This window comes from Hylobates moloch, unplaced genomic scaffold (assembly GCF_009828535.3).
Source record: "Hylobates moloch isolate HMO894 unplaced genomic scaffold, HMol_V3 SCAFFOLD_6, whole genome shotgun sequence".
In the NCBI taxonomy this organism is placed as follows: Eukaryota; Metazoa; Chordata; class Mammalia; order Primates; family Hylobatidae; genus Hylobates; species Hylobates moloch.
Window position 1 is genome coordinate 111,265,319 of NW_026652281.1, and position 23,520 is coordinate 111,288,838.

General features: G+C 56.3%; 1 protein-coding gene across 1 annotated transcript in view; it reads left to right on the forward strand.

Annotated features, from left to right (window-relative positions):
- The first annotated feature begins 5,202 nt into the window (after positions 1-5,202).
- Positions 5,203-23,520, forward strand: part of TCF7 (transcription factor 7) — a 33,414-nt gene continuing 15,096 nt past the window's right edge. The window contains 3 exon segments of the mRNA XM_032157916.2: positions 5,203-5,463; positions 5,629-5,695; positions 6,208-6,332. Coding sequence (XP_032013807.1) covers positions 5,203-5,463; positions 5,629-5,695; positions 6,208-6,332 — 453 coding nt within the window.

Genomic DNA, 23,520 nt, shown 5'->3' on the forward strand with positions numbered 1-23,520 from the left:
TACTGGGTAGGCTGAGGCAGGAGAATTGCTTGAACCTGGGAGGCAGAGGCAGCAGTGAGCCGAGATCGTGCCACTGCCCTCCAGCCTAGGCAATAAGAGCGAGGCTCCATCTCAAAAAAAAAAAAAAGAACCTAGAGGCACCTGCAGCTTCCAGGTGAATTTGGGTCCAAAGAAGGCAGAGGACTGACTTGACTTCACTCAGCAAGCCAGTGTTGGGTCAGGGACTAGGACATAGGCTGGCACTCCCAACCCCTTGGACAACTGGTACACCTGGCAGCCTAGGACCTGGCACACAGTGGCCACTCCACGTTTGCCTTTGCTGTCGCCACCTTGGTGTCTCTGACTCTAGACCCCTTCCTGGGGAAATTCAAGCCTAATGTTTCCTTCTGGTGAGGGAACCACAATCCCATTCATCAGGAACAATGGCTGGCACAATGTGGGAAAAATAACCCATGGGAAATAGCCCTAACAAGCCCTGTGAAGCTCTGGGGCAGCTCTTCTCATAATTTGCCCATCACCTCTCAAGCCAATTTGGCCAAATTTCCTTAGGATTTCATCAGGAAATATGAACTGCCAATTTCGTTACTGTCTTTATTTTAATAAAAATTCTTGGTTATTATAAGAAGTCCGAGGGATGGAGCTGGAGGGGAGAACCCACAGAAGAGTCCTTCTTTCCTTATGAAGAAAGAACTGACCCCAAAGCCCCCTTGCTTCATTTTAAGGGCAGCTGTCTGGTACCTGATGCAGAGTAGCAGCATCCCAGCAATTGTGTGTGCTCGCCTTTCTGTAGGTCACAGCCACCTACATGCACACACATGGACACACACGCCTCAACAAACAGCGAAACTACACAGAGTTTCCAGAAAGCAAACTGTGTTTCTAGTAACAAACCACAGTCTACCTCTAGGACCTGTGACCGGGTTTTGCCCTGAGAGGATGCTCCATGGGAAGTGCTCCTGCCCAGAGCCAGCAGCCCAGCCTCCAGGCGGCTTTGGGCAAGCCCCAACAGGATGCCAGGCGGGCTGGTGAGCAGGAAGAGACGCCGCTCACAACCTCTCCTTGCTGTAATTTACTAAATCCATCTGGGGCTCCTTTGAGCCGTTTTCTGGAAATGCCACATTTCAAGGGTCTCCCTGTTAGAAAAGGTCAGAGAGTTCACGCAGGCCTTTCATGTTAAAGGAGCTTGAAAGAAAAGGAAAGGAAATGTATATTTTCAGCTTTAGCCATGATTAATGGGCTCAGGCCATGAGAACATTCAGATGATTTACATGACGTTACATGAAGAGCCAATTAGCCTAACAACTTCCGAAAAATATCTCGTTCAAGAGCACCCATTAGACACTTGGAATGCACCAGGCTGCTGTTCTAAGCTCTTCACTAGGGTACAGTGATTCATCTCGACTGCACTCCAACAGAGCAGGGCAGGCCCGCTATGGGGAGACTGAGGCTCAGACAGGGTCAGCAATTTGCCTGAGGTCCCACAGCTGGTAAGTGGCAGGGCAGAGATGGAAACTAAAGACTGCCCAAATCTAAAGCTGGAGCTCTTCTGCTCCAACAACCCTCAAGCCTTGGGAGTCCTGACTTAGTCCTGTTTCCAGCATCTGAGTAGTGCAAGTTCATTTGCATGAAGATGAAGCCTTATTAAATCACCAGCCCTGGCCTGGTCTGGATGAATCCAGAAGACTTTGGGGCCTCCTTGCAGCTGGTCCTTGTCCTGAAACTCCCTGGTCACCTCCACGGGGGCAACCACAGCAGATTGTACTCACTACCCTGTGGAAGAACCCCAGTGTCTATCATCTCTGTATGTGATCTGAGCCAATTCCCAGAACAGGTGGCCTTGGGTGGGCTCAGGAGAGAGATGGTACACACTGAGATCTGTCTGGCTCAAGGGAGAGATTCTAGGCCCTCTCTGCCAGCAAAGGTCTTGGGCCCCCTATATAGACCACCAAGATGATTCCCTAATCCTGTTGATGGCCACCTTCGTGCAACATGAGCCACCCAGAAAGTCAGGGCTCCAGATTAGTGACAGCTCATTTGTCAGCATTTGTCTGCCAAGACCACAAAGCAAATAAGGACTCCCTCTGGAATTTTATAATGGAACACTAGAGTGTGATAGTTAGGATGTGGGCTCAGGAGTCAGACTTCGTGGGTTTCAAATTCTGACACCTTCATTTTCAAGCTGTGAGAACTTAGGTGACTTAACCTCTCTGAGCTTCAGTTTCCTCATTAGTCAAATGGGGATACGAGTCCCTATGTCACAGGGTTGGTGTAATGATTAAATAGAGATAATGTGTGTGAAGCTCTTGACAGGATGCCTGGCACATAGTAATCACTCATTATATGAGGTTGGTCATTGTGTAGATGATGGTGAAGGAATCAGTGCTGACTAGACCAGGGGCTCCTGTGGGGCTGCACCAACTTCTGGGGAACAAATCAGAGCTCTTGTTCCTTTTCAGCTTTCCAAACCCTCCTAAGCCATCCAGGCCCACATGAAATCTACCTCCTTCAGGAAGCTACCCTGACTACTCTAGTCCACATTGATCTCACCATATCTGAGCTCTTTCTGTCCATTATCTGTATAGACTACTCTAGCACCTAAATCGGCTCTAATAACTCTTCAGCTTCTCAAAGCAGCCAATGGCTCCTGGAAGGCAGACACCTCTAACCCTTCCATCTCCACAGCCCAAGCCAGGGCTAGGTACACAGTAGATGATCCCTTAGCAAGCCTTCAGACTGATTTCAGTGTGGCTGTGGATGCCTGTGACTCAGCCCTTCTCTCCCTCACTCCTCCTCACAGTCCCACTCTCCCTACTCACCCACCCTCTCCTCTGGTTCCAGCCAGCAGGGTGGGGAGTTGGAGCTATGACCCCATGGGACAGTTGTTCCCAGACTATAAAATGTCCAAAGAAACTTGAGGGTGGGGGAGTTAACAGATGGGGAAAAAATGTTCCTTATGTTCTTTCACCAAATAAAGACATGAAAAAAAACACTTGTCCCACCACCATTTTAGTAAAGAAAGGATGTTTTCACACCAATAAAGCAGTAAGGGCATAATCCTTGATTAAAGGCTAACACGAAGCTGGAAAGTTTTAACCTTATTGAGAAAACAAAACAAAACAAAACAAAAAGAACCTCACTGTTGTTCTGACTTTTCTCCTTTCGCCAGGGACTGGAGAACACTTCAGCCTCCACTGATCTGTGTTGGGGGAACTCATGGGTCTGGGGACAGCTATTCTGGAGGAGGTTCCTGCTGAACCAGGGTTCCCTACAAACACATGAGGACCCCTAAAGCCATTGGGTTGGGCAGATCCGGATTCCCTTTCAGCTGTCCCAGAGGAGGCTCAGCCCAAGCCAGACCCTACCTATAACCTGAAGAGCTGAGGTGGCGGAGGCTCTGAACTCCTGTCCCTGTACCTCTCCCCTCCGGGCAGGGCCGAGCCCCACCTTCCCCGCCAATCAGGAGCAGATAAGGCGAGACTGAGCGGCAAGCCCACCCTGGGAGGAGGCTGGGAAGACCTAATGGGCAGGGTCCCCCTCAACTCCATCACCAAGCTGAGCACTCGTGCCCATGCCACCCCCCACCCCAGCCTGGGGAAAGGAGGAAAAGTGGGCACCCTAGCCCGGAGGTGGCGGGGGAGGGGGGTGTGGGAGCTGATGTCCGAGGCACCCCGCTGGGCGGGCACAGATAGGATCTGAACACAGGGAAGCATGCCCTAGCTCTTTGATCCGCAGCCAGCCACGCCGGGCCTGGACCCGGAGGGAGGCACGGCTGTCTTCCGGCCCGGCTTTGCACCGCTGCCAGGGGTCCTGTGGGGCCCTCAGCGGGAGAGGCGTCCAATACCCGGCCCTCCCCCAAACACCCTCTATTCCAACTGCTCTCAGAAGAGGCGTGAGCGTCTACAGTGAATCCAGCACAGAAACCTGCAAGGGGGGCTGCTGTTGAATGCATCGCGATCCAAAGGACCGGCGTCTTTTGTAGATGCAGTGGCTGAGCCAGGCCAAGCGTGCCGTGGAGGCCCGCGTGGACGCAGACCCGGGTGCCATACAGATGCGCAGGAATCCAGGCACTTTCCCGCGCTCCGCAAATCTAGATGTTCAGCCTGGATCGAGCGAGGGTTAGAGGGTTAATCAGGCCAGGGTCAACTTCAGAGTCATGGGCTCCCTAAATGCGACTTCTAGGGTTGTTGCTGTGGACGAGGGACCCACGTCGGAATCCCGCGCCCACGTGGCTGCCCAAAGTTCCGAGTCTCCGGGCTGCAGGTTCTAGTCACGGAACCGAGTTGGGAGAGTCGTAGGGGCTGGGACTTGGAGGATCGGCTGAGGTCCGGTGCTCTTGGCTGTGTTCGCGGCTCGGAGCCGTCGCCTGGCTGAGGGGCCCGTCACAGATGTGTGATGTATAAGCTCTGCATGCAACAGGAGCTCCATAAATGTGCGAAGGGGGGTATGCTTGTGTTCGCGCTGTATGCAGGCGGCCTAGAAGGAAGTCCCTGATTGGCACAGGGATGGAGGATGGGGCAAGAGCCGCGACAGCGCCGCGGAGTCCCAACGCTGCCGGTTCCCTGGGGTACGAGCACAGCCTCAAGCCCTAGGAAGCCCCCAGTTCAAAGCACAGGGCGCACTGGAGCCTGGGCACGATACAGTTCACACCACGGCTGCGATGGTAAGCCACGCCCAAGTCCCAAGGGCCTAGGGGACCCCCGCCCTCCACAGCCGGAGGAGAAACCTGGGCGCAGGAAGCAGGGGGAATATCTGGTTGTAGGTGAGTAAGCGGGGTCAGGAGTTCCCTTTAGAGTCTCTGCGTTTCGGGTGAAGGGTGATCATTCTCAGGCTTGTCCAAAGTCTCGCTCGGGGTGCACTCCGGGAGAGCGAGCCCTTTAAGGCTATGCCGAGTAGGCGCGTCCCGGCCTCTCCCGGGAGAGGAGGGGCGGGGCGGGCCTGTGTCCCGCCCCCGGCCGGGCCCGCCCCCAGCACTCGGCCGGCGGCGCCTTTGATGTTCGGACCCGCCAGCTCCCGGAGCCGCTCTGCCCCGCGCCCTAGCCCGCGCCTGCAGCCCGCCCAGGCGGAGTCAGCCCGCGCTCCGCCCGCCGCGATCCGGGTTCGGAGGTTCGGACTCCGGGCTCGCCGCCCCCCGGGCCGGCTCCGCGCCCCGCACTCCCGGCGCCCAGCGCCCCGCGCCCCGCGCCCCGGCGGGCGGAGCGCACCATGCCGCAGCTGGACTCCGGCGGGGGCGGCGCGGGCGGCGGCGACGACCTCGGCGCGCCGGACGAGCTGCTGGCCTTCCAGGATGAGGGCGAGGAGCAGGACGACAAGAGCCGCGACAGCGCCGCCGGTCCCGAGCGTGACCTGGCCGAGCTCAAGTCGTCGCTCGTGAACGAGTCCGAGGGCGCGGCCGGCGGCGCAGGGATCCCGGGGGTCCCGGGGGCCGGCGCTGGGGCCCGCGGCGAGGCCGAGGTCGGGGCCGAGGTGAGCCCCCGCCGGCGCCGGCTCCTCCCCTGCGGTCGCCGCGCCCCGCCGCCCCACCTGCGTGCGGCCCTCGGGGTCTCCAGCGCGCAGAGCGTCCCTGCCCCGGCGTCGGCCCCGACCCCCGCGGTCCCACCGCCCCTCATTCCCCTCCGGTTCTCCCTCCAGGCTCTCGGGCGGGAACACGCTGCGCAGAGACTCTTCCCGGACAAACTTCCAGAGCCCCTGGAGGACGGTGAGTTTCTGCCCGGCCCGGCTTCCCTTCCTCGCGCTCAGGCCCTGGCCTCGGTGGGACGGGGACGCCGAGGACCGCGGGGAGCCGGGTGCCTCCCCCACCGCAGCTCAGGAGGCGGCAGAACCCAGGGGTGGGGAGTGGGGGGCGGGCTTCCCGGGCGCCGCCGGGTCGAGTCACTTCCGGTGCCCTGACCTTTATAGGAGTAAACAGACCCCCGCCTCCCCTCCTGCCCAGGTGACTGACTAATCTGCCGTCTTCAGGAGACAGAATTGGCCAAGGTTTCTTGGTTGGAGGGCGGGGGGTGGGAGGTCAAGTAGGGGCCACCTCCGGGAGGCCTGCACGCCAGGTCCTTCCCCTAAAACTTGGCACTGCGGATACTCCCAGCCCGTTCCTTCCCAAGTCAGGAACTTGCAGGGGACCCCTTGGCAATTCTTTTTCTCTCAGGAGCAGACAGCCTTCAGTCCCAGCCGCTGCCAGGGCTGGTGTGTCTGACCCAGCTGTGGTTTTTCCAGGCCTGAAGGCCCCGGAGTGCACCAGCGGCATGTACAAAGAGACCGTCTACTCCGCCTTCAATCTGCTCATGCACTACCCACCCGCCTCGGGAGCAGGGCAGCACCCCCAGCCGCAGCCCCCGCTGGTAAGTGGACCCCGCAGCCAGTGCCGCCCTGTGCTTGCAGCCTCCTTGACCAGGTAGGTGAGGCACTGGCAAGAGACTTCTGCCTGCAACAAAATAGACGAGACTCCTGTGCTGGTCTTTTTTCCCATACACACCCAGTGGGATCTGAACCAAAAGGAGAGCTTTGCTGAAGGAAGGAGGGGCCGCCCTGGGGCACCCCCCTGCTCTCTGGCTCTTGGCTTTTGTCTTCCCAGCTTGCTCATAAGCAGGTGCAGGCTCTGTCCTGGTGCTGGGTGATGCCAGGGTGGGGTCTTCCTTAGAGAACTTTTGAGCCGAGACCACCCTTGCTCCTCGCTGCTCTGATCTGAGCTCAGAGCTTTGCAGTTAACTTTCTAACTAGCCCAGGAAACCCTGAGCCTCCTTGGCGCTTGGAGGAATGGGCAGGAAAGCTGATCTGTTCAGGTACCCTGGTTGTGCAGGAGAAACGTGCTGTGTTTGGTTGGCTGTGTCCTTACGGGCGTGAGTGTACCTTTGCCAAAGAAGGACTCTGAACACCATGTGTGGAAAGTGGGTTCTTAGGAAACTGGCTTGGTCTCGGACACACCAGGAAGGGTTGGCAAAGGTGCTACAAATCAGTGATGTTGAGAAGGGACCAGTTTAATGAATTCGTGAATTAAATATTTTTAAGTCCCAGTACTTTGAAAAGATTTCATGATCTTTACAAACCATGCCCATTGGTACAGATGACCTAAATTGTGAAGAGCCTATTCTGAGTGCTTTAGAGCAGTACAGCTGCGCTTTTAAAGAAATTCCTATTCGTGTTTCATGCTCTTCTCAGTTGGTCCAAGTTGGGGTGAAGGTACGTGGAAGGTTTGGAGGACTGTGGTAAGCGAGTGTTGGGTGTGAATGTAAGCCCAGTGCAGGTGGGGCTGGCAGGCTGGAGGCTCACATAGCTACGGTGGGGTCAACAGAGGGAGGAGAGTAACTGCTAGGCTGTTTCAGACCACGAGTGAAGAGGGTGGTTCTGAGAGCTGCTGCATGCCAAGCTGGTGGGAATGAGAAGACATACAGGCTTCTTTCCAGAAGCCCAGGCTGGAAAACCTGTTGTATGGCCAGCTCTAGAAATGAGCTCCTTGCCCTTTGGGCCCCTATTTCCTCATCTGTAAAATGAGCATGTTTTCCGAGTAGTCTCTGTATCTGACTTTCTGCTCTGGGGTGGCTTGGTATATGAGGTGGTTCACTTCCTTCCAAGTCTGTGAGATGGGGGGTGTGCCCCCCAGCATTCCCCCGCTGATGCAGTGACTATATCCAGAGAACTCACCCTGTGTGAGCCCATGCTTAACAAAGATGCATTTTGGATCCCTACAAGATGTAAACCCTTAGATTTGGGACCAGGTTGACATAACCCACCAGTGCCAAACTTCCAACAGGTGAGCCACTTGCATAGGGGCTGGGGTCACCATGGAACCATGATTAGACAAAAGGCCTAGGCCCAAGGCTCTACTCCAGCGTCCCGGGGCTCCACAGCAGCACAGGGAAAAGGCCTCCTTTCGGAGGTCATCTCATGGTGTGGGCAAGTGCTGGGAGAGTATCTGGAGCAGGGAGGGCCTCGTTCTGCTGTCAGGGTGTGGGTGATGGGACCATTTGGTGTCCTTTGGCCCACATGGGTCAAGAGTAGGCTCTAACAGGACAGTGGGGGAGGTACATCACCACTGGCCTGGGTCATTTATTTTTCACCTTTCAGTCTTTCTCAAGCTACAGCAGATACATTTCTATGTATCGCACCTGCTCCTGTAGGTACAAATCCCCTTGCCCTTCTCCCCATGCAGCCACAGTCCCCACTGTCTGGCTTCTGGGCACACAGGAGGAGGAGAAGGATGGGCTCTGACACTGGCTTTCTGTGCCCTGGCCTCAGCTGCTCTGTGGGGCTGCAGAAAAGGACAGAGGCAGAGGTGTAAGTTGGAGTGACACTGGGTGAGGAGGGTGTATGTGAATGTAGGAGAACCTCTTCTAAGCAAACCTGCCAGTTATAAACACATAGCAAGTCAGAGTATTTGCTTGCATTACCTGAAGACGTGTGGGCATTGAAAATGTGGTTGGGTTTTACCAAGCAAAGTGAATCCACTCCCACATTTTAGAAGCATATTTACCACTGGATTCAAGGTTCATGTGTCTGGAACCAGGAATGATCTTATCTTGGGTCAGGAGCCCCTTGCAAGGGCCTTGAGGAAAAACTGCCTTTGGAAGATTTTTCCAAAGCTGGTCACTTTCCCAAGCCCATCTTTAAAGGACAGACAGCTTGCTGCTCGGGCCCTGCCACAGGCCTTAGATCCAGGCCCCCTTGCCCTTTGCCCGGCCCTCTCTGAGGGCACCCATGTGGTCAACACTTATGCTGAGAGGCTTGAGGCCAGTCATTGCACCTCCCTCGAGAGCAGGGAAAGCCTGTACCAGGGACCTGCTCTGCCCATGTGTGGGTGGGATTGCCCATGTGGCTGCTGTGTTAGAGACCTCAAAACAGGTCAGCTCGAACCTTGCCGGGAGCAATAGGCTGAATGACCACCCCACAGCCAACTGCCACGGGACACATCTTTTTTTTCTTCCAAAAAGATTCCTTCTTTTTGGTAGTTGGCTTCTTTTAAGCTTGTTTGAGGGAGAAAAAATTAGGTCAAAGTTTATTCCATGAACACTGTCAGGCACCTAATGTAGGCTTGCAGGCAGTTACTGGCCTAGACCAGTAACAAGGGTTTTTTTGTTTTGTTTTGTGTTTGTGTTTTTTTAGAGACAAGGTCTCACTCTGTTGCCCAGGCTGGAGTGCAGTGGTGTGATCTTGGCTCACTGCAGCCTCAAACTCCTGGGCTCAAGCGATCCTCCCATCTCAGCCTCCTGAGTAGCTGGGACTCCAGGTACGAACTACAATGCCCGGCTAAGTTTGTTTTTGTTTCTGTAGCGATGGGTCTCACTGTGTTGCCTGGACTTTGGTTTGGTTTTGTTTGCTCTGCTGTGCTCTGAGACCTGAGAGTAGGTGGAGGTGGTGAGTGGGGAGATAGTGAGCTGATCTTAGGCTGTACTTCGGGGGGATTCTGGGATGAGTAAGGCATCATTCCTTAGGCAAACTCAGGCTCAAACTCAGTGCAGTCAGTCTTGTCATATCTAAAATTGATATGAGGCCGCGTTGAGCTGTGGCTTCTTCTATGAGCTCCACTTGGAGTCTGTAGCTTAGACAGATGCCGAGCCTTTTGCCATTTTGATGAAATATCCAGAATAGACACATCCATAGAGACAGAAAGAGGATTAGTGCTTGACAGGGGCTGACGGAAGAGGGGCCCAGCGAGCGACTGCTAATGGGTATGGGGATACTTTCTGGGGTGATGAATAGGTTCTGGAATTAGATCGTGGTGGCAGCTGCACAATCTTATGAATATACTAAAAGCCACTGAATTATATACCCTTTAAAACGGTGTATTTTATGATATATGAATTACATCTCAATTTAAATAAAAAGGCTGAGGCCTTTGGCTGTTGCAGACTTGGGGCCATGTGTCCCTGTCCCTGATCTCCACAGTTGTCCAGGTGCCTGGGGATGCCCCAAGCCAGGGGGTCAGGCGTCAGGTGTCAGGTCCAGCAGAAGGAGCCTCACTGAGGCAGTGGCCTCATGTTGGGCCTCCTGGCAGGTCCAGAGCGTGCCTGGGGGAGCAGGAGGTGAGGGTATGAGCAAGGCTCCAGCAGAGGAAGGAAGTGCTGCTGATGCACGGCCAGCCTGTCCGAGGAGCTTTGCAGAGATGAGTAGGTGCAGGAGCACCCACTGGTCTCCACACGCCCCAGAGTGAGCTGTGGGCTTTGCTGGGAAGCGTTAGTTATTGGTGTTGAGCACCAGCCCTGGTTGGAGTGAAGCCTATTAGGAGGGAATTTGGCACCAAGCTTGGTACCAGGTACTGGACCCCCAGACTGGAACCAGGCTCTACCCCGGGAGTGCCCGGGTGAGCGGAGGAGACAGATAAGAGACCTGAAGCAGAGCTGGCAAGAGGAGCGCTGTCACTGAGGTGTCCCGGGCAGAGCCAGCCCCAGCCCTGGCTGTGAGGGAGGGCCCACTGAGCAGCACTCTGAAGGCCACAGGATGTCCAACAGATGAAGACAGAGGAGGGACTGGCAGGCCCCAGGCTTCCCTCTGAACACGTCCCAAACCTCCCCACTTCTCTGCAGTCAGCACCCGAAGCCCCAGTCATCGCCATTTCTCACCCAGACAGCAGCGACAGCCTCCAGGGGACCCCTCCCTCACCCCCTAACCCCCATCCTAACCCACAGTCCAGGCTTCACATAGCAGCCAAAGGGGTCCTTTAAAAACAGAATCAGATCACATCTCTCACCTGATTAAACCCCGCATTAGCTTCCCATTGCTCTTGAAGTCCAAGCCACTCATCACAGCTGAGTGCCTGGGTGGCCCCTGCCAGCCGCCCCTCATCACCTGCACCAGCCTCTTGCTGTCTCCCCAACAGCAGTCCCCTCCCTGTCCTAGGGGGGTCTTACAGCCAGCAACTTCTTTCCACTCCAGGACTCTTGCACTGCTTCCCTCCGCTCGGAAGTCTCTTCCCTAGCCCTGTACATAGCCGCCACCTTCTCATTCCTCACTCAGGGCTCAATTCAGATGTCTCCGCCTCAGGGAGCCTCCTCTGACCATTCCCAGTAGGACCCTCCTCATCCCTCGGCCCCAGCTGCCTTGCCCGCCCTGGCAACTCTTCGGGCTCAAATGGTTGGCACTGCTTTACCATGCACTCACCATGCTTAACCCTAAGAAAGCCCTGCTGTTTGTTTCCTCCTCTGCATAATGGGAGGGGTGAGCCCTCCTCCCAGATTTGGAGTGAGGACCAGCAGCAGTGCCAGGGAGGGGCCCAGGGAGGTGCCAGTGCGGCCTGGCCAGGGGGAGTCAGCCATGACTGAACCCTTGTCCCTTGCTGGCCTGGCTCCCTTGGGGCCAGTGGTGGCTCAGTTCTGGGCCCCACGTGGACTTGGGCACGGAGGGGTCTGGAGGTCTGAACCCTGGGACTGGGGACTCAGGGGTACAGGCCCCCTACTCACTGCCCTGCCTGACCCAGGATTCTTAGGAGGGGAAAGTGCTATCCCTGGGGCCAGGCAGGGAGCCACAGCCACTCACTCCTTCCTCAGAATTCTCTCCTACCACCCCAAAGATTGACCTGAAAGAGACTCCCCTTCCTCAGTCATGTAGAAGTCCTTTACATGAGATGTTGGAAGCTTAAGCTGTTTTGTTTCAAAAAAAAAAAAAAAAGATTGGCTGGGTGCAGTGGCTCATGCCTATAATCCCAGCACTTTGGGAGGTCAAGGTGGGTGGATCACTTGAGGTTAGGAGTTCAAGACCAGCCTGGCCAACATGGTGAAACCTGGTCTCTACTAAAAAAATTAGCCGGGCATAGTGGCTCATGCCTGTAATCCCAGCTACTCTACTCAGGAGGCTAAGGCAGGAGAATCGCTTGAACTCGGGAGGTGGAGATTGCAGTGAGCCAAGATCACGCCACTGCACTCCAGCCTGGGCAACAGAGCCAGACTCCTCAAAAAAAAAAAAAAAAAAAAAAAAAAATGCAAAAAACCCTCATGGCCATCAGCCTGGGAAGCCGTGGCCACCCTGCGCGTGCCCCTCATTCTTGCCACGATGCCGCAGATGTGGGCAGCCTCCTTGCACCCTCCCCTGTGGCTCTGGCTCTGGCTTGCTCCCGGGCCGCCTTCTTTCCCAGTGTGAACGATGTTCTGTACACATCACTCTTTCGTTTCCACCTTGACTATTTTCCTGAAGCATAATACCCAAACAGAATTATGGGGTCAAGAGGCAGGAAGAGTCGAGGTGTTTTGCCTCCCTGGTGCCCCAGTGCGCTGTACGTTCTGAGCTGTGAGTGTCCCATGCTTACAGTGGCTCAGCACAGCTGATACGGAGTTCTGCCTTTGTTGCTCTGCACTGAATAGGTTTGTGGTGGGCAGTGCGACTATGAGCTATTTTGAATTACCTTTCTTTCTTTGGAAGGCTGCATAGTATTGGCTATCACATTTGGAAAATCTGCAGCCCCTTCTCCGATGCTTCCAAGATGGGACTTTGAGGGTGGCTCCCTCAAAGCCTTGATGCCTTTCAAAGCCAGGAGAGCACCATGAAGGGGGCCGATCCTGAAGACCCCTGGTTAGAGCCAGGCTTCCTGCACCACCCTGTCCTGGGGTCAGGGAGGGATGGCTGGGAATTTAGGGCGGCTTGCCCCTCCTCTGGAAACTCAGGGTGAGTACTAGCTCAGCAGGGTAGAAAAGACCTTCCCAAGGCCCAGGGCTGGCAAAGAGCCCTGGATTGGTTGCTGAAACCTGGGATCCTTCCCCCAGCTCTACCAGGTTCCACCAAGCCAGTTTCCACAGCAGCACACGGGAATATTCATACCAGCACTGCCACCTCCTCAGCTACTCTGAGACTCAAGTGAGTGGGGCTGAAGCAGATGAGGGTGGCCCCCTTTCTGGATCTCTGGAGACCATACCCCATCCCCAGCCCCTCCAAGGAGGGAGGTTTAGCTGAGCTTAAGCAGGGCTCCGGGGGTGCTGGTTTAAAGTCGCATAACTGCTGAGGTCAGGCAGGTCAGGGTGGGCCCAGAGCCTCCTGGAGGTGCAAGGCAAGCCGCAGCCCCCCTGAGCCTCCGCAGGCTGTTGTGGTCCCAAAGCCATACAGTCACACCCCTCACACCTTGTGACTAGTGCTTCCTGCTGCTGTGTACAAACAAGCCTCCGGTGGAGGAAACAGGTGTTTTATCGGGTCACAGGGGCCCCCACCCCCAATGGTACAGTGCACAGATCCTCCTGCTGCAGGTGGGGACAGGGAGGCCAGATCAGGGAAGGGACTTATCCAAGGCCCCTTGGAGGAGTGGTCAGAGGGAAGGCGTTGAGTCTGCACGATGCACCCTCTGACACTGTATCTGCCATTCTTTGGCTGGGTGGCCCTGGGTGAGTTACTTAGCCCTCTGGGCCTTAGTTTCCTTATCTAAAACTGAGGATAACGAGAGTTCTCACCTGTATGGGTCAGTGTGGAATGGAAAGAGACAGTGTATGTGAAACACCCAGCACACAGTAGGTGCCTCCTGAGTGGCAGCGGTGGTAGAGGGAAGGCCTTTACCAGGAGTGTGAGTGCTCCAAAAGCTGAGGTGGGACTGGGGCCTTGGCTGCACTTTCCTTTCCCAGCTCCCCCGGGGCAGTGCCCTCTGGCCTACCCTACCCTTGGGCCCTCAGCCTGTCGATAGACTACACATTCTCTGCTGTAATCTTGGGTCCACACCCCGACTGAGCCCCTTCTCTATACTTCGCCTGGCTCAGCATGTGGTGGGCTCCCTCTGCCCTTCCAGAGCTCAGTCCTGGGAGACAAAGAGACTTTCGCTGGGAGCCTCTAAGTCAGCTCTGAGGTTCTGCTGGAGTTGGAAAAAGGGCACAGAGGAGGGAGAGGCCAGTGGGCGCAGCAGGGGAGGCCCCTGAGAGAGGGACCTGCACAGGTGAGAGGGGGAGAACACTCTGGGTGGGGGCCCCACCGGAACAAAGGGGGAGAGAGGCAGAGGCTGGCATGCTCCATTAGCAAAGGGGAAGACAGAGGCCCAGGGTCTATGAGGGATGTGTGGTGAGGCTGGAGAAGAAGGTCCCAGCCTGTGACCTTGGTGCTGGGGCAGCGCTGGTTCCGGAGCCTGGGAGAGGCTGATGGGCACATGCCGCATGTTGGCATCATGGTAGGGCAAGGCGGTACCCACCCGCAGATGGTGTGAATTGGACATGGCGGACAAAGGCGGGGAGAGCCAGCTGCTGGGGCAGGGTGGATGCTAGGAGGCATGGGGATCGTGGGACAAACTCGAGCAGAGCCAAGGGAGGGGTAGGCTTTGGGTGGAGAAGACCCAAGGGTGTTGGGCAGTGCAAGGCAGGGGTACCTCAGAGGTGAGAAGTTTCCATTTTCCCATCCTTCCATTTGACTCTCATGCTTTCTCGGGGTTCGGGATCCTAGGGTCTGGCCCCGATTACTGAGGGGAACTCTACCCCAGAGGTCAGTGGCTGGGTCAGGTCCCAAGGCCCATTGGTGACTCAGCCAGGGTGTGGAGAGCATCTCTGACCAGCTCTGTCTCTAGCAGAGCTCCAAGGTCCCAGGGGCTTTGGCAGGGGTGGAGGGTGGGCATCTCTGAGAAACCAGGACATTGTCAGCTTCTTGGTTCAGGCAGTTTGCTGCCCTGTTTCGCAGACCTGTCATGCTTGGGGTCTGGACCTGGGAAACCGCCTTCCTCCCTTAAAAATGTGTGGCCCGCTTCTGCTGCTGCACACAAGCTGTCTACAGCCTGGGTGGGCTTGTCCTCCTCAGAGGGTTCCCCCTTCCCCTGCTTTCTGCTGGAACATGGAGCTCCTCTTGGCCAGTTCCCCAGGAAGTAGAGGGGCTCTGTCCCTTGCTGGATAGGGACTCTGGCCTGGGGTATAGCTGGGGTGAGCCTGCGTCTGGCCCTCTCCTGGGAGGAGGTCACCTGCCTGGGCTCTGCTAGCAGACTATCCTAGAGCCAGAACAAGCCTGGGGACACATAGCCCTCATTCCTCAGCCCCAACTCCACAGCTAGAACTCCCTGGAGATCAGAGGAGCAGACACTCTGCCAAATAAGCTTCCTCCTAACCCCCCTGCCCTGCCCCTCATTAAAACCACCAGCTTGCTCTTCAAGGACAGGAAAGCTGTCTGGGCCCCACACCATGTGCTTCCAAATGATGAGTGTGCGGCAGAGGCTCCAGGCATGGATGGGCAGGACGTGGCCCCAGGGAACAGTGGGTGTGGACTTTGGGGGGTTTACACGGTTAGGGCTGCCCCCACTTCACCATGTCTGAGCTGGTTTGGGTGCCAGTGGTGGCAAATCACCCCTTCCCAGGAAACCCAGTTTTCCCATGAGGGCAGGGAGCTGTGATGGGAAGGAAGCCATCCCTTCCCCCGCTGTGTGACCTCACGCAAATCTGTGAACCTCTCTAGGTCTCAGTTTCTTAAATGGGGTGGGAATCCCTGGCCATGGAGAGGCCTGTGTGCTGGGTGGGCCTCAGCCGGGGTCTGCTGGGCAGCTCCTTGCAAGCATTGCTCCAGAGCCAGCCTCCCCACCAGGCAAGAAGGGGTCATGGGGAGGGAGGGACAGGTGATGGGAGTCTAGGCCGAGGGATTCTGACTAACTCTGACCTGGCTCTGGTGGCAGCGGGCCCAGCCTCCTGGCCTGCTGGGCCGCCATCTGAAACGCATTACTGATGCTTTGTAAACTCCACATCATTTGGCCACATGAAAGCCTGGGACTTAAAAATAGCTGCTCCCAGAGGACGCCCCGCATTGGTGGGGCTCAGCTGACCTCTGCACGCACACCCACCCACCACCAGGCCACCTCCCTTGCCAGGGAGCCCCAACTGGCAGGGCCCCACCCACTCACCCTCCCAGTGTGGGCAGCCACTGCCTGGGGCCAATTTATCCGGGCACAGGTCTCACTCAGCTGGTCAAAGCTTCAGGCCCTGTGGCTGTACCCAGGGCAGAATGTCTGGGAGAGCCAGGAGGAGGCTGGTGAGGGTGAGGTAGTGGTCTCAGGACCCTTCCCCAGACTTGTCATGCCTGGAATGCTGGTAGGAACCTTATTGGAAAGCTAGTGGAACCATCTTACAGAAGAGGATACAGTGGCCCCAAGGAGGGGGAGCGCTGGGAGGGTGCTAGTCTGATGTTTACTTGGCCACTGTCCAATGTTGGACGAGAGAGTCACTGCCAACGTGCTTGCGGGAGTAGGGCAGGGCCTGCCCGGGAGACCCCGGTGTCCGGTGGAAAACCCACTAAGCAGGAGGCAGGGCAGCACAGCCCTCCGAGCTGCTAGGGTTGACTCTTTGCCCTGCTGTCTGTGGGTTCCCTCTCCTTATGGTCTCTATGACCAACTGCAAACCACTCTTTTCCCTAAAAATAAACATGCTTATGGGATTGGGGGAAGCTTTGTAGCTATCAAAGGAAATAATAGGGTGTTTTAGAAAATTACATTGTGTTTTAAATAACCAGCATGAAAGTCATTAAGTTTGAAGTTTCATTCAAATCAGATGGCTCTGTGGCTGGCGTGGTGGCCAGGCAGGCAGAGGTGGGTGGGCCCTCAGATGCTGAGAGGCAGCCTGTGGAGAGCCTTGCGGCAGTGGCAGCAGCGAGGTCTCTGCTAGCTGGGTATAGCCAAGGTCCAGGCGGGCTGGCCACCGAGTGCGTGCCTGGCTGCAGCAGCCACCCCAGAGCTCGCTGGCAGCCTTTGAGGCAGTGGGCAGCCCCGTGGGCGGGGGTGTGGGGACAGATGAACCTGGGAGAGCCAAGGCCACAGGGTTGATGGCCATGTTGCAGGGGGTGGTGTCAGGGATAGAGTTGGGATCAGAAAGGGCCGGAGAGGATCTGTGGGGCCCAGGCCACATCTGTTCATTTCACCACTGGGTTCTCAGTGCCCACCCTAGGGCCTGGCACACAGTAGGTGCTCAGTAAGCAGTTGTTGAAAGAATAACAACAACTACAGTAGTTCATGTGTCAAGCACTTTCCAAGTGCCAGGCCTGTGCCAGGGGCTTTTACTCATATCAAGATTGTACAAGTCGGTAGAGCGCAATGCCTCACACCTGTAATCCCAGCACTTTAGGAGGCTGAGGCAGGCGGATCACAAGGTCAGGAGTTCGAGACCAGCCCGACCAACATGGTGAAACCCCGTCTCTCTAAAAATACAAAAATTAGCCGGGCGCGGTGGCACACGCCTGTAATCCCAGCTACTCAGGAGGCTGAGGCAGGAGAATCGCATGAACCTGGGAGGCGGAGGTCGCAGTGAGCCAAGATTGTGCCATTGCACTCCAGCCTGGGTGACAGAGCTAGACTCCGTCTCAAAAAAAAAAAAAAAGATTGTACAAGCCAAGAAAGTAGGTACTATTGTGGCCTCCCTTTTGCAGATGGGGAAACTGAGGCTCAGAGAGGATAAGGAATGCGCTAATACCTGGCAGAGTCAGGATTTGAACTTTGGTCTGTTTTACCCTGAAACCCATGCTCCTCCCTGCTCTATCCCATTTGCTGTACAATGTGTGGAGATGGAGGCACTGCGGGCCAAGAAGCTGGGTGGTACCCCCAGCACACTGCCAGGTTCATAAGCTGGACCCAGCTGGATTCCTCTGGCCCCAGAGAAAGGTCATAGTTCTCTCACTGCCTCTCCAGGGGCACCTCATAGCTCTGGGCCTGGATCAGGGATGACCCCTTTCCTCCCCAGACACCTGGTAAGTTCAGGGCTCCCAGGACCAAAAGGGCTGTCTTTCTTACTTGAAAGGCAGGTGCCCAGGGCTTCCAGAAGAAATGTTACATGGAAAAGTATCCGTAAATGACATTAGGATCGATTCCAATTTGGTGCGTGATGGAAGGACAGTTAAGACCTGTCTACAGGTGGATCACTTCCTCTTTCTAGTGTTGGTCCTGATGCAGCTCAGTGCCTGCTGTTGGACTCCTGGGCCAGGCACCCTCCTCTGTGTGGTCCCGGGCTGGGCTAGGGGGTTTCCTAGGCTCTGAGTCATGGGAAATGGCTGGACTGAGGCAGCTGAGGGAGTCCCAGCGTATGGGTGTGCCCGCCCACCTTATTCCCCCATGGGAAAGCTGCTTAGGAACCAGAGCCGCTGCCAGCCCCACTGGGGCACGTTGAGGGCAATTTCGTCTTCTCTCGCTGCCCCGCCGCTTCCCATCCTCTCACTCTGGTCATTGCAGTCCAGCCAGGAGCTCAGTGATCTGGCCTGACAGGAATCAGGCAGCGGTCCAGAGGAAATCAAGGGCTGGCGGCCCCAACCTGGCACAATGCTGGCGTTCCTGAAAAGCCTTTGTCTTGGGACATACTTGCTTTTGATTTTTCTCCTTTTGTTTCATTTTGTTCTTAAGTAAAAAAGGAATATTAAGGAAAAAAAAGCACAAATATTAATTCATCTAATCCTCACAGCAACCCCATGAGACCTGGACGTTTTACAGTGGAGACCCCCAGGCATAGAGAGACTCGCGCCTAGTGGGTACTGGAGGAGGGATTTGAGCCCAGATATCTGACTTGGCGTTCGCTGTCCCTCCCCTTACACTCCGTCGTGTCTTTGGCCGCGCACGTGTGTGTTGCAGCCACAGCTGGGTGCCTGGCTCCCCCGTCCCATCCCTTCCCACTCCTTAACCCCAGGAGTTTGGTATTTCACCCTCTGCCCTGTTTGCGTAATGCTACACCCAGGTGTGTTTCTGAGAGTTGTCTGGGGCAGTTTTGTGTGACCCTCCCTCACTTGCCTCATGAAGGGCTCTCCTGAGGCTCCCATGCAGTTGGCACTGCCCAGCCTCCTCCCTCTGCTCACACTGGGTGTGAGGGCTCGGGCAGCAGCACCCCAGGGCCTGGTGCCTCCACGAGCTCCTTTCCATGCCTTGTTTCCCTTTGGATAAATGGCTAGACAGTCCAGACAGAGCCCCAGGGGCCTTGACTGGCCATAGCTGGGGGAGTGAGCGCTTCATGACCATGGCCTCAGGGCAGGACTGTCCTCCTAGGGCTGGTGCAGGCTGCGGGACAGAACACATGACTCAGAGACCCCTGTCTTGTCTTTGTTCCTCAGAGGCTGCTAGATTAATTTGGGGCAAGAATGCAGGGCCAAGGCTGGGGAGGTGATCTCCAAGGCTCCCTCCCTCTGCCCTTGAGCCCCTGCCTTTCTGGACCTTGCCTGGGCTCTCAGCTTTCACTGTCGGGCTTGGAGCTGGACAAGCTGCGGCGAGAGCACCCCAGCCTCCGGTGGCTGTCCCACCCCTCCTCACACATGGGGCCAGGGGGCACCAGCCAGACCCGGTGGGAAGGATGACCTCTTGCTTTTCTTTTGGTCATCTATGACTGAGAATCAAAATCACCTCCTTCAAGGACACAGTGCCCTCACCTAGGGCCGGGGGAGGTCAGAGCCACACTGCTAGCCAATTTGTTTCAAGAAAGATTCTTGGCAGGCTGCTGCCAGCAGAAGTGCTGCCTGCTGAGGCCTGTCACTGAATGGTAAAGATCTGTGGCCAAGAACCCCAGAGGGCCAGATTCTAATCCAGATCCATCACTGCTTGCTGTGAGACCTCGGGCAAGATTCTTAGCTTCTCTGTGCTTCACTTTCCTTGTCTGCGAAGTCTGTAGGCACAGCACAAAGTGGTTGGGAAGACTGGTGGGATTCCAGCAGGGGTGGAGCTCTGCAGACTGCGAGACATTCAGTTGGCTGTTACTAGGTGGGGGCTGCCATCTCTAAATCTGCACCTCTGGTATTTTCCTGCCTTTTCTGCGAAGCCCCCAGGGAAACAGCCTCAGAACTCCTCAAACACCTCCCTCCCCAGATCCCTGTTTTCCATTCCCTACTGCCAAAGACAGCGGAGCTATGAGGTTGGGCCTTGCCTCGGTCCACGGTGGGCTCCTGGACGGCTGCGCACTGATGAGGAGCTGCATGAGTAACTGCCTGGGCTGGGGGTTGCCCAGTCTCAGGGCTGCTGTGCAGTCTCCAGGCTGTGTTGGTAGCATCAACTAGCAGCTCAGTTGCAGCAGCTCCCGGAAGCTTATATTTTCCTCTAAAAACATCCTGTCCTGAGGGGCGTTCACCTCAAAGTGGAGGAAGGAAAACGCAAGTAAACGAATGCATAGTAACCACTGGAGGCCATGGGCCACACCACTCGGCTAAGTGGGGCTCAGTGAGTTCCAAGGGTGCCTTGGGCCGGGCTGGGCCTAGAGCAGGCCTGTGGTTTGCCAAGGCTGCATGCAGGGACTCTAGTCCCCACCTCCGCTGTGGCAGGCCCCTTTATCTGATGTCAAGGCCAGGCGGTGGGTGGACTGGCCACACGCACCCAGCAGAGCTCTGTGCAACTGTGGCAACAGCCTTGTGCCAGCAGGTGACACTGAAGCCTCTTGGTCCAGGAGGGTGTGGCCTTGCCATCCCCCACCCCTTCCAGCTCAGGTGGCCACACAGCCACACTCTGTACTTTTCTGTGCTTTGTGGTGGGCGTCTGGCACAGGGCATCCAGCACGCTGTGGGCAGGGAGCTTGCGGGCCATCCTTTGGAGAGCACTGTGTCCTGGGCAGTGGTGCCTGGAGCGGGGGCTAGGAAAAAAAGGGCATGAGCAGGGGCGCCTCCAGCCTGGCTGGCAATCTCGGCTCTACTGGAGTATATCTGCAGAGATGGGGTCTGCGAAAGCCCACAAATCGAGGCCTGGTCCATATGCAGGCAAGCCCCGTCCTGCCCCCCAGGAAGTTGATTCTTACAGTCTGAGGGCTTGAGGGGCATCCTGCTCAGCAACTGGGCAGACTCCTCGGCACTAAAGCGCCATTGGTGCTGGACAGTGGGTCCCTAGCTCTAGACACAGACGCCTAGGGAGCTGTGGGGCTGACTGGTGGGCCCTAGCAGTGCAAAGAAGGAAAGTGAGAACCGGAGGGGCTGTGCCAGGGGAGCTGGGCCAAGGGCTGAGACCAGCCTGCACTGTGCTTCCCAAGCCACTGCCCTGGCATGGCATGGCCCGGGTGTCTGTCCAGAAGAAGGGGTGCTTTTTCTAATTAGCATAAATGCCCCATGTGAATTAATGGCAGCCCTGATGTTGACTGGTCATTCTGACTCCCAAAGTATTGCAGGCAGGAGAGGACAGGGGTAGGAGGAGGCCAAAGGGTCTTAGGTACCAGGTAGGATGTCCTGAGTCCAAGTAGTGGCCCCAGCTCCTCCCACCTTCCTAACCTGTATGTTGCAGTGACCCTGTGCCCAGCCCCAGCCAGGGTGCCTTATTTAGCGCAGCCACATTTTCCCTAAACACAGGCTCACACGCATCTCCCACCCCACCTGCACTGGACTCAACTTCAAGGGCCCAGCTCTAATACATTCAATATAAATAACTCAGGGCACAATCCCAGACCACAGGAAGGGCAGGACAGATAACAGGCAACTATAGCACAGTGGATCGGTGCTACAGAAGGAGTTGGGGATGAGGGCATGGCAAGGGACCCCTCCTCAGATGAAGAGGGTAGGATAGACTTCTAGGAGGAAGTCTCATTTATGTGAGTCCTGAAAGAGGGATAGGAGTTTGCCAAGCCAAGTGGTGGAAGAGTGCTCCAAGCAGAGGGAATCATAGCCCTCAGAGCCAGTGTCCCCATGTGGCTGGAGCACAGAGTGAGAAGGGGAGGATGAGGCTGGCATCACTGAAGACCTGGAGAGCCCATAAAGGGCCCTGGCACTGACCTGGTGGAGGAAGGGCTGTGGGGCCACGACTGACTTTCTCACCTTACAGAGCCTTGCTTCCCACATGTGCGAAATGGGAAGAATATATCATGCCCGCCTCAAGTGGGTTGTCACACGTGGCATTTATGTTACTGAGTATCACCTCTGTGTGCTTGGCGAACAGAACAGTAACCACAGCAATGGCCCACCTTTCTGTCTCGTCAGCCTCTGCCCTGGAGGCAGCACAAGGCTCAAGGTGGGGATCTGCCCTTCCTTCCATGGGCTTTTCCCCAAGGCCTCTCCCAGCTCCAGACCAGGCTTCAGGAGCAGCCCTCTGCTTGAGGGACCTGAGGGAAGAAGTCACAGCCCTGTGGCTGAGGAGGGGGGCATGCACAGGTTCTGGAGGCACCGGGATTCTAGAGGCCTTCATGCAACAAGCCTGCTGAGTGCAGAGCCCAGACAGAGATGACTAACCAGCAGACCCTGCCTTCCAGGACCCCCAGGCCAACCTCTGCCAGCTAGGCTGGTGGCACCCCAAGCCAGGCCACAGGCCTTTCCACAAGGTGACCCTTAGACTGAGGTCAGGATGAGAGTGGGCCAGCCTGGCCCAGAGCAGGAGGAAGTATGGAACATTGCAGAGGGAAGGCACCTGGGCCAGAGGAGCAGGCCGGCATGGCTGTGCCATGGCGAGCAGGGGACATGGCTGGGGCCTTGGGGCCATGCTCAGCTACTGCCACCAGGCAGGCTGCCAGTGTAGCCAGAACCCCCATCCCAGGGGTCCTAAAACTTGGAGCATTTTTCAGGTTAGGGAAGCACTGGTTCAGGTCACCCTGACCAGCCAGGCTGGGAAAGGGAGAGACTGTTTAGAACTGGGACAGTGTCCTGTGCACAATAACCGTAGGCCCTTTGCAGTGTCGTGGGTGTCATTCCAGCTCTGCCACTTACTAGCTGTGTGACCTTGTGCCTCAGCTTCCCCATCTGTCAGGTGGGCATAGTAGTTGTACCTAATATCATAGGTCTGTGTTAGGAGTATCTGAGTTCAACTCTGCACGGTGCTCAGAACTCTGCCTCACACATGGGAAACACTCCGCTCACATTAGCACATGCTTTTCTCTAGGCCTGAAGCATTTTTTTGCCTGGCACATGATAGGAGCTCATAAATACACCCTGACCGAATGGTACCAATAGCGACCAGCTGAGCATCCTGATCTCTTGGGGGGCTGTTTCTGCTGGCACAGTCCCCTGCCACTGGGAGGCGTACTTGGGAGGGCCTGAACAGGCCTCACCTATCCCCTACCCCCACAGGCTTGAGGCCAGAGGAAACAGCAACTTTCTTCGCTGGGAAAGTGTTGTGGGGCTCAAGCATTTGGGGGTTTTCAGAGTCAACCGTCAGAGGCGAGGGAGTTTCTCTGCTGGCGGTGGCAAGGGCTGTCAGCGTGCACACAGCCTGCGAGCAGACCGCTGCGGTCTGCAGGGAAAATGCCGACTGTGTTTATTTTTCACCTGAGCCTGCAGGAAGTTGGTGGGGGGGTGTTGGGGGGTGGTGGTGAAGGGGGATGCTAAGCCAGGCCCAAGCTTGACTTCAGAACAGAGGAGAACTACCTCAGGAGTCTCCATTTCCACCTCCTCCTGCCTGGCCCTGCCTGGCTCTCTTCTGGGCTCCGGTCTGGTAAACAAGAAGGCACGCTGGAGCGCCCGTATGAGGAATTCCTAGCCATGGGCTAAGGAAATAGTCCAGAAGGGCGAGGAGCCCCTGTGGGACAGTGGACTAGAGTGGCCTGAGGAAGTCTTTGAGCAGTAAGAGCAATGCAGTGGCAGGAAGGACCACTTTTGCTGGGAGTGAGCCCTGTCACCAGGCATCCAGTAGAAGGCTGGACAGGCACTGGTGAGGCATCAATGCATTTAAACATCCCAACATGCTTTCACCCTTTACTGTGCACCCAGCTCTAGGTTTGGTACTCTGCCCTCAGAGGGTGAGGGCAAGAG